Genomic DNA, 18,769 nt, shown 5'->3' on the forward strand with positions numbered 1-18,769 from the left:
TGGGATCAATCATAGAAACCCTACAGTGCAGAAGGAGGCCATTTGACCCATCGGGTCTGCACCGACCACGATCCCATCCAGGCCCTAACCCAAAACCTCATGCATTTATCCTAGTTAGTCCCCCTGACACTAAGGGGCAATTTATCATGGCCAATCCACCTAACCTGCACATCTTTGGACAGTGGGAGGAAACCAGAGCACCCGGAGTAAACCCACACAGACACGGGGAGAATGTGCAAGCTCCACACAGGCAGTGACCCAAGCTTAGAATCGAACCTGGGTCCCTGGCACTGAGAGGCAGCAACGCTAACCACAATGCCACCATGCTGCCCCAGTGAATCTCGAATTTAGTGAACCTTCTCTGTACTACCTCCAATGCCAGTATATCTTTCTTTAGATAAGGAGACCAAAATTGTTCACAGTATCCCAGGTGTTTTGTAGAGTTTTAGCAAAACATCCCTATTTTTATATTCCACTCTCTTTGAAATAAAGGCCAATGATCCGTTTACCTGTTACCTGCTGAACTTAGATGCTCGTTTTTTGTGATTTATACACGATAATCCCCAAATCCCTCTGCTGGAGCTTTCTGCAGTCTTTCCCCATTTAAATAATACTCAGCTCCTTTATTCTTCCTAACAATGTCGATCACTTCACATTTTCCTACTTTAAATCCCATTCGCCAGGTTCACTCATCAAACCTGTCTGACACGCCTCAGTCTCAATCATTTGTGGTCAATAGTGTGTGCATTCAGTGTGGACATGTTTTGAACCAAATCTCCTGCCTTTACCCTCAACAGTTTAGAACATAGAACATAGAAAAAAATACAGCACAAACAGGCCCTTCGGCCCACAAGTTGCGCCGGTCATGTTCCTACCTACCGAGGCTTATATATAGGCTTACCTATAACGCTCAATCCTATTAAGTCCCATGTACTCATCCAGAAGTCTCTTAAAAGACCCTATCGGGTTTGCCTCCACCACCACTGACGGCAGCCGATTCCACTCACCCACCACCCTCTGAGTGAAATACTTACCCCTGACATCTCCTCTGTACCTACTCCCCAGCACCTTAAACCTGTGTCCTCTCATAGCAGCCATTTCAGCCCTGGGAAAAAGCCTCCGAGAATCCACCCGATCGATACCTCTCAACATCTTGTACACCTATCAGGTCACCTCTCATCCTTCATCTCTCCAAGGAGAAAAGACCGAGCTCCCTCAACCTATCCTCATAAGGCATGCCAACCAATCCAGGCAACATCCTTGTAAATCTCCTCTGCACCCTTTCAATAATTTCCACATTCCTCCTGTAATGAGGCGACCAGAACTGAGCACAGTACTCCAAGTGGGGTCTGACGAGGGTCTTATATAGCTGCATCATTATCTCCCGACTCCTAAACTCAATCCCTCGATTGATGAAGGCCAGCACACCATACGCCTTCTTAACCACCTCCTCTACCTGCGAGGCCGATTTAAGAGTCCTATGGACCCGGACCCCAAGGTCCTTCTGATCCTCTATACTGCTAAGAGTCTTACCCTTGATATTATACTCCTTAGAACCATAGAACCACAGAAAATTACAGCTCAGAAACAGGCCTTTTGGCCCTTCTTGTCTGTGCCGAACCATTTTATGCCTAGTCCCACTGACCTGCACTTGGACCATATCCCTCCACACCCCGCTCATCCATGAACCCGTCCAAGTTTTTCTTAAATGTTAAAAGTGACCCCGCATTTACCACTTTATCCGGCAGCTCATTCCCCACACTCCCACCACTCTCTGCGTGAAGAAGCCCCCCCTAATATTCCCTTTAAACTTTTCTCCTTTCACCCTTAACCCATGCCCTCTGGTTTTTTTCTCCCCTAGCCTCAGCGGAAAAAGCCTGCTTGCATTCACTCTATCTATACCCATCAAAATCTTATACACCTCTATCAAATCTCCCCTCAATCTTCTACGCTCCAGGGAATAAAGTCCCAACCTATTCAATCTCTCTCTGTCCCGGCAACATCCTTGTGAACCTTCTCTGCACTCTTTCAATCTTATTTACATCCTTCCTGTAACTAGGTGACCAAAACTGTACACAATACTCCAAATTCGGCCTCACCAATGCCTTATATAACCTTACCATAACACTCCAACTTTTATACTCGATACTCCGATTTATAAAGGCCAATGTACCAAAGGCACTCTTTACGACCCTATCCACCTGTGACGTCACTTTTAGGGAATTCTGTACCTGTATTCCCAGATCCCTCTGTTCAACTGCACTCTTCAGAGTCCTACCATTTACCCTGTACGTTCTACTTTGATTTGTCCTTCCAAAGTGCAATATCTCACACTTGTCTGCGTTAAATTCCATTTGCCATTTTTCAGCCCATTTTTCTATTTGGTCCAAATCCCTCTGCAAGCTTTGAAAACCTTCCTCACTGTCCACTACACCTCCAATCTTTGTATCATCAGCAAACTTGCTGATCCAATTGACCACATTATCATCCAGATCATTGATATAGATGACAAACAACAATGGACCCAACACCGATCCCTGCGGCACACCACTAGTCACAGGCCTCCACTCAGAGAAGCAATCCTCCACAACCACTCTCTGGCTTCTTCCATTGAGCCAGTGTCTTATCCAATTTACTACCTCCCCATGTATACCTAGCGACTGAACCTTCCTAACTAACCTCCCATGAGGGACCTTGTCAAAGGCCTTGCTGAAATCCAGGTAGACAACATCCACCACCTTCCCTTCATCCACTTTCCTGGTAACCTCCTTGAAAAACTCTAATAGATTGGTCAAACATAACCTACCACGCACAAAGCCATGCTGACTCTCCCTAATAAGTCCCTGTCTATCCAAATATTTGTAGATCCTATCCCGTATCACACCTTCCAATAACTTGCCCACCACCGACGTCAAACTTACTGGCCGATAATTTCCCGGATTTCTTTTGGAACCTTTTTTAAACAACGGAACAACATGAGCCACCCTCCAATCATCCGGCACCTCCCCCGTGAATACTGACATTTTAAATATGTCTGCCAGGGCCCCTGCAAGTTCAACACTAGCTTCCCTCAAGGTCCGTGGGAATACCCTGTCCGGTCCTGGGGATTTATCCACTCTGATTTGCTTAACGTCTCCTTCATCCCATTGGATCTGCCAAAATGGACCACTACACTTTATCCGGGTTGAAGTCCATCTGCCACTTTTCCGCCCAGTCTTGCATCCTATCTGTGTCACGCTGCAGCTTCTGACATCCCTCCAACCTATCCACAATACCACCAACCTTCATGTCGTCGGCAAACTTACCAACCCATCCCTCCACTTCCTCATCCAGGTCATTTATGAAAATGACAAACAGCAAGGGTCCCAGAACAGATCCCTGGGGCACTCCACTGGTGACCGACCTCCATTCAGAAAAAGACCACTCTCTGCCTTCTGCAGGCAAGCCAGTTCTGGATCCACAAGGCAACAGCCCCTTGGATCCCATGCCCTCTCACTTTCTCGAGAAGTCTTGCATGGGGGACCTTATTGAATGCCTTGCTGAAGTCCATGTAAACCACATCTACCACTTTTCCTTTGTCAATGTGTTTAGTCACATTTTCAAAGAACTCCACCAGGCTTGTAAGGCACGATTTGCCTTTGATAAAGCCGTGCTGACTACTTATGAGCATACTAAACGTCTCTAAATGTTCATAAATCCTGTCCCTCAGGATCTTCTCCATCAACTTACAACCACTGAGGTTAGACTCACCAGTCGGTAATTTCCTGGGCTATCCCTGTTCCCTTTCTTGAATATCGGAACCACATCCGCAATCCTCCAGAACCTCTCCCGTCTCCATCGACGATGCAAAGATCATCGCCAAAGGCTCTGCAATCTCTTCCCTCGCCTCCCACAGTAACCTGGGGTACATCCCATCTGGTCCCAGCGACTTATCTATCTTGATGCTATTCAAAATTTCCAACACATCCTCTTTCTTAATGTCTACATACTCAATCTTTTCAGTCCGCCTCAATCCTGTAGTACAACCACCCAGGTCTTTTTCCACCATGAATACCGAGGTAAAATATTCATTAAGCACCTCTGCTATTTCTTCCGGTTCTGTACAGACTTTCTCACCTTCACATTTTATAGGTCCTATTCCTTCACATCTCATCCTTTTACTCTTCATATATTTATAGAACGCCTTAGGGTTCTCCTTAATCTTACGTGCCAAGGCCTTCTCGTGACCCCTTCTGGCTCTCCTAATTTCTTTCTTAAGTCCCTTCCTACAAGCCGTATAGTCATCTAGATCCCTATCATCGCCTAGCTCTCTGAACCTTTTGTACGCTTTCCTTTTCTTTTTGACTAGGTTCAGCACGGCTTTCATGCACCATGGTTCCCGTAACCTGCCAAAACCTCCCTGTCTCATCGGAACGTTGTCATGCAGAACTCCAGACAAACATTCCTTGAAAAACTGCCACCTTACTTCGGTACTTTTCCTCGAGAATGCCTCCTTCCAATTTACGCCTCTAATCTCCTGCCTGATGGCTTCATATTTCCCCTTACTCCAGATAAACACTTTCCTAGCTTGCCTGATCCTATCTCTTTCCAATGCCAGCGTAAAGGAGATAGAGTTATGATCACTATCCCCAAGATGCTCCCCCACTGAGAGATCCGACACCTGTCCAGGCTCATTAGCCAGCACCAGATCGAGTACAGCCTCTCCTCTTGTAGGCTTATCCACATGCTGTGTCAGGAAACCCTCCTGAACACACCTAACAAACTCCTCCCCATCCAAACCCCTTACCCAAGGGATATTCCAATCGATGTTTGGGAAATTAAAGTCTCCCATCACGACAACCCTGTTATTACTACATCTCTCCAGGATCTGTTTCCCTATCTGCTCCTCAACATCCCTGTTACTATTGGGTGGCCTGTAGAAAACACCCAGCAAAGTTATCGACCCCTTCCCGCTCCGAACTTCCACTCACAGAGACTCCGTAGACAATCCCTCCACGGCTTCCACCTTCTCTACAACTGTGACACTATCCCTGATCAGCAGTGCCACTCCCCCCACTCTTTTGCCTCCCTTTCTGTCCTTTCTGAAACATCTGAAACCCGGCACCTGAAGTATCCGTCCTGTCCCTGTCCCCAAGTCTCCGTAATGGCCACCACATCACACTTCCAAGCATCGATCCACACTCTAAGCTCATCCACTTTATTCACTACACTCCTGGAGTTAAAGTAGACACATCTCAAACCTTTGGTCTGAGCTCTCCCCTTCTCCATCACCCGTCTATTCGCCCTCTTGCACTGTCTACAATCTTTCTCTATTTGCAGGCTAACCTCCTCACTCTCAGTCATCTCATCACGATTCCCTCCCCCCAACCTTTCGAGTTTAAAGTCTCCACAGTAGCTTTAGCCAACCTTCCTGCCAGGATATTGAAGTTACTGCAATTAATTTATTAACGGGGATCCAATTGAGCTCCACTTCCATTTGCAAACTCGATGCCGATTATATTGTGAACTCTGACCCTGAGAGAACGCTATCAGATTCAGTGTGAGGAAAGACAAAGAAACCAATCACAATGACATCACTGGCAAAGCTCCACAGAATGGATTATTAGGAAAATTGGATGCAGCCTTTGGATATTGTTGGGATTGGGTTGGGTCTAGAAGACGGAGAATGGGCGCTCAGTCCAATTGGCAGGATGGGTCTGGTCATCTCCCCTGGGATTGGCACAGGGTCCTCCACATTTCTTGTCTTTATAAATGACATAGATAAGCGAATAGAGAGCCATATATTCAAATCTGCTGATGGCACTGGGGTGGGTGGCACAGTAAAAAGCACCAATGGGAAAGAGAAGCTGCAGCAGACATTGATAAAGCAAGGGTGAAAAACAGTGTCAAAAAAAGTTCAAAGAGAGGAAGTGTGAGGTCATTGACTCTGAATCAAGAAAGATGAATCCGAATGTTTGCTAAATGTTGAGGAGCTCGGAACCCGTCTGATTCACTAATGCCCTTTAGGGAAGGAAATCTGCCGTCCTTACCCGGTCTGACCTACATGTGACTCCAGAGCCACAGCAATGTGGTTGACTCTCAACTGCCCTCTGAAATGGCTGAGCGAGACACTCAGTTCAAGGGTAACTTGGGATGGGCAATAAATGCCGGCCCAGCCAGCGATGCCCATGTCCCACGAATGAATCAAAAAAATCTGTGGAGGAAGAGAGGGGTTTGGAGTCCATGTAGGAATAAGGAGAAGTGAGATTTACAATTCATCGACAGAAGCCACTAAAATATAATGAGCTGTCACCAGAATGATACCAGGGCTGAAGGGGTTAAATCATGAGGACAGTGTATGTAGTTAAAAAATAAAAAAATAAGAATTTATTATAATTGAGGATTGGACAAAGTAGATAGAGAGAAACTATTTCCTTTGGAACAGTCGCTATAATCTTATTAAATCTTGGCCATTTAAGACTGACACTAAGAAGCATTTCTTCACAAACTGGAAAGTGGAAATCTAGACAATCTCTCCCTAAAACATTGGGAACAACTAAACATTTCAAAGCTGAGCTTGTTGGGTTTTGTTAGGTAAGGGGATGAAGACATATGGAACTAAAGTGGATGAATAAGATGCACATTCGCCATAATATAATTGAATGATGGAACAGGTTTGAGGGGCTGAATGGCCTCCTCCACTTCCTCTATTCTCATCATAGAATAATCAACCAAACCTGCCTGCATTCTGATTGGTTCTGGGTATTGCACTCCACTCCCTCATTGGTGTTTGGACTGATGGCAGAGTCCTGATTGGCTATCAGAGATTGTCAATCATCATTGGTGATGTCATTCCCAGTTTGACTGCAGGATGTCCCAGTGGTATAAATACAAGAGCTTGTGAGGGTAGAGGTCAGCTTGTTGTTGTGTGACCCTTATCCTCAGTGAGATGGCTTCCCAAGTGTGTCAGAACTACCATAAGGACTGTGAGGATGCTGTTAACAAGCAGATCAACCTGGAGCTCTATTCCTCCTATGTTTACCTCTCCATGGTGAGGTTTTGTGATTATTGGGTTTAAATTTAAAATAATGGTCTGGTTGTGCTCTGAGCAGGTGCGATATCTTTGTCAATGAATTTGGCTTTGAATGATAGTTGTTGCTGATAAATGTTATTGAGGGACAAGATCTTGTTAACAGACTGCTCCCTGTCTGTAATAACTTGACCTGATTCTAAAGAGTTTCCATCTGAAACAGGCTCCATGAAGTTTCCAACAGAGGATTAGCTTTCATGCAACAAAGCCAATGTGCAGAGTGGACTGGGCCTCCAATCCCCTTGGTGGATTCACCTTTTATTGGGGAATAGAGGATTCATGAGGTGTATGAATCTGGTCAAATTATCCAACTTGGATGGAAGGAATTTAATTGGGTGACCACTTAGAATGGCAGAGGGAGGAGAACATTCATAAGTGGGTAAATCCTGTTCTGAAGTTTCCTTCCCCCAAGGTTAAATCATTCCATGAGCAATGAATTGAAGTTTTTCTACTTTAAGCATTGATTTTTTTTTAAAAATCTCTATGGTGGGGGAGAAGGAATGTCCCACTGTTACATAGAATCATAGAAACCCTACAGTGCAGAAGGAGGCCATTCGGCCCATCGAGTCTGCACCGACCACAATCCCACAAATTTACCCACTAATCCCTCTAACCTACGCATCTCAGGACTCTAAGGGACAATTTTTAACCTGGCCAATCAACCTAACCCGCACATCTTTGGACTGTGGGAGGAAACCGGAGCACCTGGAGGAAACCCACGCAGACACGAGGAGAATGTGCAAACTCCACACAGACAGTGACCCGAGCCGGGAATCAAACCTGGGACCCTGGAGCTGTGAAGCAGCAGTGCTAACCACTGTGCTACCGTGCCGCCCGTTAAACATGGCCTTGTGTTTGAAGCTAAACTTAAGCCCATTTGAGTAAGCAAATGATCTGTGGTTATTCTAAATTCCAAGTGTCCCATGGATGATCTGATCTGACTCTCTCCCTGCAGTTCCGTTACTTTGACCGGGATGATGTTGCCCTGAGTCACTTTGCTGAGTTCTTCAAGGAGCAGTCACATGAGGAATGGGAACACGCTGAGAAACTGATGGCATTCCAGAATAAACGTGGAGGCAGACTCATCCTGGAGGATGTCAAGGTTGGATTCTGTCATCTTGATGTCACCTTGTATTTTGTAAATTGTTGATTTTATTTTCCCACAGCATCATTTGGTTCTGACTGTCTGCCATGATTAAAACTGCCTCGTATTGACCTGAGAATGGGTGCATGAGTTGGTGTGGCTTTGATCTATGGATCAACCAGGGCTAGTGGCGAAAGGATCAATAAATGTGGAGGCTCAAAAGAAATGGGGGGGGGTTCTGTGCTGTAAACTGATGGCTCAAACAAGAACTGGTTAAACTATCAGCAAACAATGTAGCTCTCTATGGATCAAGTAATTTGCAAAATGGGTTTTGATTCTTGATCCATCAGTCCATCAACAAAGTGATGGAAGGTAACATCCATGGCACTAACAAGATCTATTTTTGCCCCTCTTTCAGAAGCCAGAGCAGGATGAGTGGGGCAATGGTCTGGAGGCCATGCAGAGAGCTCTGCAGATGGAGAAGAATGTGAACCAGAGTCTGCTGGATCTGCACAAACTCTCCTCTGGGAACACCGACCCTCATGTAAGTTGATATTGGAATCTGCCCTTCGCAGTTGCAGTCTGAGCTTTTGGAGTTGCAGAGACCAGCCATGCCTTGGATCTGTCACTGGTTCACAAGGCTTTTGGATTCTGAGATCTGTTTCTTGAGGCACTCGCTCCCAGTTTAATGGAATTGTGACTTGCTACTTGTGCACATAATCTAGAATTATCCACATGTCATACTTTCTCCATCCACCCAGTGCAAGATGAGGGTAACTTTCACCTAGGAAAGATCTTCCATGTTTGAGTTAATATTCACTAATTTCTCTCCTGTCTTTCCTTTCCAGCTGTGTGACTTCCTGGAGACTCACTACTTGGATGGACAAGTGAAGATGATCAAGAAGCTTGGAGATCACATCACCAACCTGAAGAGACTGGGAGCCCCTGAGAATGGCATGGGAGAGTACCTGTTTGACAGGCTCACTCTGAACTGACTGGGTTTCTAATGGGAATATCAATTTTGTTGCATTTGAAAATAAAACATTGTCTCTGTAATTCTGTAGCTGATTTCATTATTTTCCACCCTAACCAGCACATCTTTTGGACTGTGGGAGGGAACCAGAACACCCAGAGGAAACCTGTGCAGATGCTGTACAGACTGTGATTAAAGCCCAAGACCCGCCCCAATAAAGTCAGTTGGATGAGCAGAAAGGGCCCATCAAGTCTGCTCTGCCAGCCAATAAGATGGCTGATATGATATTCCTCCATTCCACTTTCCTGTCTAATCTTCACCCTCAATTCATTTTGCCAATTAAAAATCTCAGCCTTGAAGATATTGACCCAACATTAGTGGTAAAGAATTCCACAGATTCACTACCCGATGAGAAGATATTCCTTCTCATTTGTCTTAAGGGGTCACCCATTTATTCTGAGTCCTTGGGTCCTAGACTCTCCCACAAGGGGAAACAATCAGCATCTACTCTCTGAAATCCCCTGAGAATCTGCCATGTCTCAGTAAGGTCACCTCTCATTCTTCTAAACTCCAGTGAGTATAGACCCCAAGCCTACTCAACCTCTCCTCATGAGAAAATACCTCCATAGCTGGGATCAATCATAGAAACCCTACAGTGCAGAAGGAGGCCATTTGACCCATCGGGTCTGCACCGACCACGATCCCATCCAGGCCCTAACCCAAAACCTCATGCATTTATCCTAGTTAGTCCCCCTGACACTCAGGGGCAATTTATCATTGCCAATCCACCTAACCTGCACATCTTTGGACAGTGGGAGGAAACCAGAGCACCCGGAGTAAACCCACACAGACACGGGGAGAATGTGCAAGCTCCACACAGGCAGTGACCCAAGCTTAGAATCGAACCTGGGTCCCTGGCACTGAGAGGCAGCAATGCTAACCACAATGCCACCATGCTGCCCCAGTGAATCTCAAATTTAGTGAACCTTCTCTGTACTACTTCCAATGCCAGTATATCTTTCTTTAGATAAGGAGACCAAAATTGTTCACAGTATCCCAGGTGTTTTGTAGAGTTTTAGCAAAACATCCCTATTTTTATATTCCACTCTCTTTGAAATAAAGGCCAACGTTCCGTTTACCTTCCCTATTACCTGCTGAACTTGCATGCGAGCTTTTTGTGATTTATGCACGATAATCCCCAAATCCCTCTGCTGGAGCTTTCTGCAGTCTTTCCCCATTTAAATAATACTCAGCTCCTTTATTCTTCCTACCAAAGTACATCACTTCGCATTTTCATGCTTTATATCCCATTCGCCAGGTTCACTCATCTGACCTGTCTGACACGCCTCAGTCTCTTTCAATCATTTGGGGTCAATAGTGTGAGAGTTCAGTGTGGACGTGTTTTGAACCAAATCCCCTGCCTTTACCCTCAACAGTTTCTTCAATGAATTTATTAACGGGGATCGAATTGCGCTCAACTTCCATTTGCAAACTCGATGCTGATTATATTGTGAACTCTGACCCTGAGAGAACGCTATCGGATTCAGTGTGAGGAAAGTCAAAGAAAGCAATCACAATGACATCAGTGGCAAAGCCCCACAGAATGGATTATTAGGAAAATTGGATGCAGCCTTTGGACATTGTTGGGAATGGGTTGGGTCTCGAAGACGGAGTAGGGAGAATGGGCGCTGACTCCAATTGGCAAGGTGGGTCTGGTCATCTCCCCTGGGATTGGCACAGGGGTGGGTGGAACAGTAAAAAGCACCAATGGGAGAGAAGCTGCAGCAGACATTGATAAAGCAAGGGTGAAAAACAGTGTCAAAAAAAGTTCAAATAGAGAAAGTGTGAGGCTGTTGACTTTGAATCGAGAAAGATGAATCCGAATGTTTGCTAAATGTTGAGGAGCTCGGAACCCGTCTGGTTCACTAATGCCCTTGAGGGAAGGAAATCTGCCGTCCTTACTCGGTCTGTCCTACATGTGACTCCAGAGCCACAGCAATGTGCTTGACTCTCAACTGCCCTCTGAAATGGCCGGGCGAGACACTCAGTTCAAGGGTAAGAATCATAGAAAGAATCATAGAAACCCTACAGTACAGAAAGAGGCCATTCGGCCCATCGAGTCTGCACCGACCACAATCCCATCTAGGCCCTCCCCTTATATCCCTACATATTTACCCGCTAATCCCTCTAATCTACGCATCCCAGGACACTAAGGGGCAATTTTAGCATGGCCAATCAACCTAACTCGCACATCTTTGGACTGTGGGAGGAAACCGGAGCACCCGGAGGAAACCCACGCAGACACGAGGAGAATGTGCAAACTCCACACAGACAGTGACCCAAGCTGGGAATCGAACCCAGGTCCCTGGAGCTGTGAAGCAGCAGTGCTAACCACTGTGCTACCGTGCCGCCCGTAACTTGGGATGGGCAATAAATGCTGGCCCAGCCAGCGATACCCATGTCCCACGAATGAATCAAAAAAATCTGTGGAGGAAGAGAGGGGTTTGGGGTCCATGTAGGAATAAGGAGAAGTGAGATTTACAATTCATCGACAGAAGCCACTAAAATCGAATGGGCTGTCACAAAAACAAATGGAAACGACTAATAGAATTTTTGTCTTCATCTCAAGAAATATCAAGAAGTGAAGGCTCTGCTCCAGTTGCGAGTTAGAGAACATCTAGAACATTCCGTTCTGATATATTGGCTGTGGAGGGACAGCTCAAAATACCAGAATGATACCAGGGCTGAAGGGGTTAAATCATGAGGACAGTGTGAGTAGTTAAAAAAAAAAATAAGAATTTATTATTGGACAAAGTAGATAAAGAGAAAATATTTCCTTTGGAGCAGTCGCTATAATCTTATTAAATCTTGGCCATTTAAGACTGACGCAAAGAAGCATTTCTTCACAAACCGGAAAGTGGAAATCTCGACAATCCCTCCCTAAAACATTGGGAACAACGAAACATTTCAAATCTGAGCTCGTTGTGTTTTTGTTGGGTAAGGGGATGAAGACATATGGAACCAAAGTGGATGAATAAGATGCACATTTGCCATAATGTAATTGACTGATGGAACAGGTTTGAGGGGCTGAATGGCCTCCTCCTCTTCCTCTATTCTCATCATAGAATAATCAACCAAACCTGCCTGCATTCCAGAGCTCTGATTGGCTCTGGGTATCACACACTCCACCCCCTCTCCCTCATTGGTGCCTGGATTCATGGCCAATTCCTGATTGGCTGTCAGAGATTGTCAATCAGTATTGGTGTTGTCATTGCTGGTTTGGATGCAGGATGTCCCAGTGGTATAAATACAAGAGCTTGTGTTAGGAAGGGTTAGTTCTAGAACTTTCTAGGTGGTAATAATAGTGAAGATGGCTTCCCAAGTGTGCCAGAACTATCACAAGGACTGTGAGGATGCTGTTAACAAGCAGATCAACCTGGAGCTCTAGTCCTCCTATGTTTACCTCTCCATGGTGAGCTTTGTGATTTTTGTTTTTGGTTTAGATTTAAAATAATGGTCTGGTTGTGCTCTGAGCAGGTGTAATATCTTTGCCAATGAATTTGGCTTTAAATAGTTCTTGCTGATAAATGTTATTGAGGGACAAGATCTTGTTACCAGACTGCTCCCTGTCTGTAATAACTCGACCTGATTCTGAAGAGTTTCCATCTGAAGCAGGTTCCATGAAGTTTCCAACAGAAGATTCATTTTTCATTAAACTCTTACTTGGCCCATGTGCAGAGTGGACTGGGCAAGCCTGAATCTCCCTCCTTGGAGGGTTCATGAGCTGCATGAATCTAATCAAATTATCCAACTTGGATGGAAGTAATCTAATTGGGTGACCACTTATGAATGTTCTCCTCCCTCTGCCATTCTAAATGGGTAAATCCTGTTGTGTTGAACTTTCCTTTCCTCAAGGTGAAATCATTCCAGGAGCAATGAATTGGATTAAATTGAAGTTTTTCTACTTAATTTGATTTATTATTGTCACATGTATTAGTGCACAATGAAAAGTATTGTTTCCTCTGTGCTATACAGACAAAACATCTTCAAGGAGAGAGTGTAGAATGTAGTGTTGGTCATAGCTAGGGTGTAGAGAAAGATCAACTTGATGCAAAGTAAGTCTGACAGCAGCAGGGAAGAAGCTGTTCTTGAGTTGGTTGGTACATAACTTCAGACTTTTTTTCTGGGGTTTGTTGTCCTTGATTATGCTGGCTGCTTTTCTGAATTAGTGGGAGGTGTAGACAGTCAATGGATGGGAGGCTGGTTTGTGTGATGGATTGGGCTACATTCGTGACCTTTTGTAATTCCTTGCAGTCTTGGGCAGAGCAGGAGCCACACCAAGCTGTGATACAACCAGAAAGAATGCTTTCTATGGTGCATCTGTAAAAGTTGCTGAATTGTAACTGACATGCCAAATTTCCCTCGTCTGAGAAAGAGTTGTGTGGGCTTTCTTCACTATATATAGTGAGGGAGTGGGGGGGGGGGAGAGAGGAGAGGCAAGAAGAGAAACCAGGACAGGTTGATGGTGATCTGGACACCTAAAAACCTGAAGGTCTTGACCCTTTCTACTTCGTCCCCATTGATGTGGACAGGGGCATGTTCTCCTTTACGCTTCCTGAAGTTGATGTCAACAAAACAGATTGTCATCGAGGGAGAGATTATTGTTGCCGCACCAGATTCTCTCATTCCTGTACTCTGTCTCGTTGTTTGAGATGTGACCCACTACAGTGGTGTTGTCATCGGGATGGCGACCTCCTCGTGAACCTGCTCCTGGGCCTGGCGAAACGTGCCATTTACCGGTCCAGGCAGCAGGCGATCGAGGGGGCCGTCCATCCTGACTGTCTGCCCCTCTACCGTGGCTACGTTTGCGGCCAGGTGTCCCTGGAGAGGGAGCATGCGGTGTCCACAGGCGTGGTTGACGCCTTCTGCGCCCGCTGGGCACCGCAGGGGTTGGGGTGCATTATTGACCTTAATAATCACATTTTAATTTGATGTTTTTAAGTTTCCTTTGTACTTTGATTTCTGTTCGGGCTGTTCCCCCTCCTTTTTGGGGAGCTGCCCCTTTTACTTTGTCCTGATTTAATCTGAGTTTGTTTTTTTGGTTTGACCTAAAAAGAGGGCAAACTTGAAAATTGAATTGGAGAGGAATTTGGCCACAGTCATGGGTATCTCTAGTACAGTAAGGGGCTGAGAACACAGCCTTGTGGGGCACTGGTGTTGAGGATGATTGTGGGGGAGGTGCTGTTGCCTATCCTTGCTGATTGTGGTCTGTGGGTTCGGAAATTCAGGATCCAGTCGCAGAGGGAGGTGCTGAGGCCCAGGCCATGGAGTTTGGAGGTGAGCATTGATTTCTAAAATCTCCATGGTGGGGGAAAATGAAAGAATGTCCCACTGTTGCATTAAACATGGGCTGATGGTTGAAACTAAACTTGAGCCCTTAGGTGTCCAGATCACCATCAACCTGTCCTGGTTTCTCTTCTTGCTCACACCCCCCCTCACTATATATAGTTAAGAAAGCCCACACAACTCTTTCTAAACTTGATGCACCATAGAAAGCATTCTTTCTGGTTGTATCACAGCTTGTTATGGCTCCTGCTCTGCCCAAGACTGCAAGGAACTACAAAAGGTCATGAATGTAGCCCAATCCATCACACAAACCAGCCTCCCATCCATTGACTCTGTCTACACCTTGAGTAAGGAAATGACCTGTGATGCTTGTTCTAAATTCCAAGTGGCCCATGGATAATCTCTGCTCTGACTCTTTACCCACAGTCCTCTTACTTTGACCAGGATGATGTTGCCCTGAGTCACTTTGCTGAGTTCTTCAAGGAGCAGTCACATGAGGAACGGGAACACGCTGAGAAACTGATGGAATTCCAGAATAAACGTGGAGGCAGACTCATCCTGGAGGATGTCAAGGTTGGATTCTGTCACCCTGATGCCACCTTATTTTTCGATTCAACTTAAATGGTTTATTTTCTCACCGCATCCTTTCGGTTCCACTGTCTGCCATTTTTTTTTTTAAAACTGCCTAGTGTTGTTGACCTGAGAATGGCTGCATGATGAGTTAGTGTGGCTTTGATCTTTGGATCATCCTGAGCAAGTGGCTAAAGGATCCATAAATGTGGAGGCTCAAAGGAAATGGGTTTCTGGGCTGTAAACTGATGGCTTAAAATTGTGCTGATTGACTCTGGTGTAGGGAATGTGCTTTCAATTGGGCTTTGATTCTACCTCTGTCACCTTCAGTTGATGGACAGATGTAATGGTTTCCAATGTAACATCCCAGGGCACTAACGAGACCTTTTTTGTCCCCCTTCCAGAAGCCAGAGCAGGATGAGTGGAGCAATGGTCTGGAGGCCATGCAGAGAGCTCTGCAGATGGAGAAGAATGTGAACCAGAGTCTGCTGGATCTGCACAAACTCTCCTCTGGGAACACTGACCCTCATGTAAGTTGGATGTTGATATTGGAATCTGTCCTTCACTTGGGGTTTCACACGTGCAGACTGTAGATTGTTTCTATTTACAGCAAAAGCCCTGTAGATCTGGATTACTGAACTGTTCCCAGAGCATCTGGATCTTGAGACCTCTGCTCCCTGAGGCACTCGTTCACTCCCAGTTTAATGGAATTGTCTTGCTCTCTGGGCATTTTGAGCCAGAATTGCCCTCTTCACCCAGATACAGAACTTTGTCACCCTCCCCAGTGCCAAAGATTCTCATCCATTGCCAATAACATCATTAATTTCTCTCCTGTCTTTCCCTTCCAGCTGTGTGACTTCCTGGAGACTCACTACTTGGATGAACAAGTGAAGATGATCAAGAAGCTTGGAGATCACATCACCAACCTGAAGAGACTGGGAGCCCCTGAGAATGGCATGGCAGAGTACCTGTTTGACAGGCTCACCCTCAACTGACTGGGATTCTGGAATCCTTGTTTCAATTGTGTACAAAAATAAAATCCTGTTCTGCTTTCTATGGAAATAAAATACAGTATTTATCATGGAACTGGTAGCTCTGAATAATTCAGGAACTAACTTTAATGTATTCCTTGGGATATGTCACTGACAAGACCAGGAGTTGTACACATCCCTAATTGTGCTTGAACTGAGTTTGCTGGGCCATTTTGGAAGGTAGTTGAGTCAACCACACTTCTGTGGGTTTGCCAGACCAGGTAAGGATGACGGATATTCTTCCCTGACAAAGGAACCAGAGTTTTCTTTGTTCATGGGTCTTGCTGGCTGGCCAGCATTTACTGCCCATTCCTGATTGCCCTTGAACTGAGGGGCTTGCTAGACCACTCGGAGGGCAGTTGAGTCAACCCCATTGCTGTGGTTCTGGAGCCACATGCCAGGCTGGGTAAAGACAGCAGATTTCCTTCCATCAAGGACATTAGTAAACCAGATCTGTTTTTCTGACAATGGTTTGATGGTCATCAGTAGACTCTTAATTCCAAATTTGTACTGAATGCAAATTCCACCATCTCCCATGGTGGGATTCAAACCTGGCTCCCCAGACATTTAGCTGAGTGTCTGGATTAAATAGTCTAATGTTAACACCACTAGGCCATCAGCTCACTATTACTGACATCAACTTTTCAATTCCAGATTAAATTCTACCCCCTGTTGTGGGATTTGAACCCATGTCCCTGGAGCATTAGCCTAACCCATGGATTGCTCGTCCTGTGAAGTTGTTGCCACCCCACCGTGACTCCTGGTTCACTGAAGATTCTTAGTTGTTGGGTTAAATAAAATGGCATCTTCTATGTTTCTTTGGTACCACTTGTTCCCAACTTCCTGAAGTTGATTCAACATTTGTTCAGGATAGGTTACTATTATCTCCAATCTTCATGGAGAGGCTGGTAAGGAATTTCTGGAACTGCCATTCACAACTCCTGTTGCAAAAGGGGGTTTCCAGCATATACAGGGGAAATGGCAGGAAGCAGTGGGAACATTAGAAACCGGGAATGGTGTTGAATTAGTGCATCGCTTGTTACTGTGGGCAGAGTATGGGCTCCAGACTGGGATGTGTCAGGAGGGAAGATGTACAATTGAGGTTTCATACGGACTGTTCCAAGCCACTTGCTGGGTGTTTCTGGGGAAGGGGGCAATGCTGTGAACCATTTATCTTTCCGGCAGGTTGCCATTTGTTGAGTTGCAGTTTGCCCTTCACTAATTGAGATGTTTCTCACTCCTGGGTGAGCAAATACCTGAATCAGCGAGACAACATTTCTACATTCAAGATGTGAAATCTTTCCCCTCAATCCAGTCTCTGAACTTGATTTGCTGAAGGGGCAATCACTGGATTGTGCAGTTTGTGTCTGATGGGGTTAGAACTCCACAGCACGGTTCAATGAAGAGTTGTGTTTGAAACTCCGCAATGGGGAACACGTCATTTCCCAGCTCCTTGCTGCTTTCCACCTTCACAGCAGATTCTGATCTCGCTCCGTCTCTTTCAATCTCTTGGGGTCAGCATTGACAGTTTGTGTTGTGGGTGTGTTTCAGACCCTCCCCACTCCCGAGAGCCTCTCTGACAAACTAGTTAACACGGATTGTGTTGTACGCGATCTACACGGTGACCTTTCCATTTGTAAACTCATCAATCTGAGAGAGATTGTGAAACTTTGTTTGTGAGAAAATTATCCCATTCGGTTTGAGGAAAGTCAAAGAAACCAACCATGGTCGGAGTCTTTTTCCCCGGGTAGAAATGTCAATTACTCGGGGACGTAGGTTTAAGGCAAAGGGGAGAATGTTTAAAGGAGATGTGAGAGGCACGTTTTTTACACAGAGGGTGGTAAGTGCCTGGAATGAGCTGCCAGAGGAGGTGGTAGAAGCAGATACAATAGCAACGTTTAAGAGGCATCTTGACAGATACATGAATAGGCAGGGATAGAGGGATACGGACCGCGTGGAGACAAAAGGTCTTTAGTTTAGAAAAGTGTCATGTATCAATGCATGTTTGATGGGCTGAAAGGCCTGTTCCTGTGCTTTGTTCATGATGATATTGCGGGGAAGGTCCTGGAGAATATTTGGAGGATTGGATTCAGCCTTTAGACATTGCTGGAATTTGGTTTGGATGTAGGGGATGGAGAGGAGGGCTAATGGGTGTGCATCCCGTTGGGAGGAAGGGCCTAGTCAAATCCTCTGGGATCTGTACAGGGGCCTCCTCTCTTTATTATCTCTATAAAAGACATAGAGAATGGAATAGGCATTAGGGTGGGTGGCACTGCAAATACCATCAAAGAAAGAACAGAACAGGAGGAGGCCCTTCGGCACTCCAAGCCTGCGCCGACCCAAGATGCCTTTCTAAACTAAAGACCATTTGTCTCCACACGGTCTGTATCCCTCTATTCGCTGCTCATTCATGTATCTGTCACGATGCCTCTTAAACATTGCTATTGTATCTGCTTCTACCACCCCCTCTTGCAACTCATTCCAGGCACTTACCAACCTCTGTGTAAATAAATTGCCTCTCACATCTCCTTTAAACTTTCCTCCTTTTGTCTTCAACCCACATCCCCTAGTAATTGACATTTCTACCCTGGGAATAGAGTCCAACTGTCCATTCTATCCAGGCCTCTCATAATTTTATAAACTTCCATCAGGTCACCCATCAGCCTCTGACGCTCAAGTGAAAACAAACCAAGTTT

At 45.5% G+C, this 18,769-nt stretch overlaps 1 protein-coding gene and 1 pseudogene across 1 annotated transcript; both read left to right on the forward strand.

Moving 5' to 3' along the window:
* Nucleotides 1–6,928: 6,928 nt before the first annotated feature.
* On the forward strand, nucleotides 6,929–9,148 carry LOC144508886 (ferritin, heavy subunit-like). Its single transcript, XM_078237101.1, has 4 exons — nucleotides 6,929–7,030; nucleotides 8,025–8,171; nucleotides 8,572–8,697; nucleotides 9,002–9,148. Exons 1-4 carry the CDS (start codon nucleotides 6,929–6,931, stop codon nucleotides 9,146–9,148), a joined length of 522 nt encoding a protein of 173 aa, XP_078093227.1.
* A 3,342-nt stretch (nucleotides 9,149–12,490) lies between these two features.
* Nucleotides 12,491–16,037, forward strand: LOC144509502 (ferritin heavy chain, oocyte isoform-like; annotated as a pseudogene).
* The last annotated feature ends 2,732 nt before the right edge of the window (nucleotides 16,038–18,769 follow it).

Source organism: Mustelus asterias, chromosome 21 (genome assembly GCF_964213995.1).
Source record: "Mustelus asterias chromosome 21, sMusAst1.hap1.1, whole genome shotgun sequence".
NCBI classification, from domain to species: Eukaryota; Metazoa; Chordata; class Chondrichthyes; order Carcharhiniformes; family Triakidae; genus Mustelus; species Mustelus asterias.

Bases quoted from the DNA above. Each gene is read 5' to 3' on its own strand.
- LOC144508886 (XM_078237101.1), top strand. From the start codon at position 6,929: ATGGCTTCCCAAGTGTGTCAGAACTACCATAAGGACTGTGAGGATGCT. The intron at 8,172-8,571 runs GTTGGATTCTGT...CCCCTCTTTCAG, and splicing joins TCATCCTGGAGGATGTCAAG to AAGCCAGAGCAGGATGAGTG. The intron at 8,698-9,001 runs GTAAGTTGATAT...TTTCCTTTCCAG, and splicing joins CTGGGAACACCGACCCTCAT to CTGTGTGACTTCCTGGAGAC.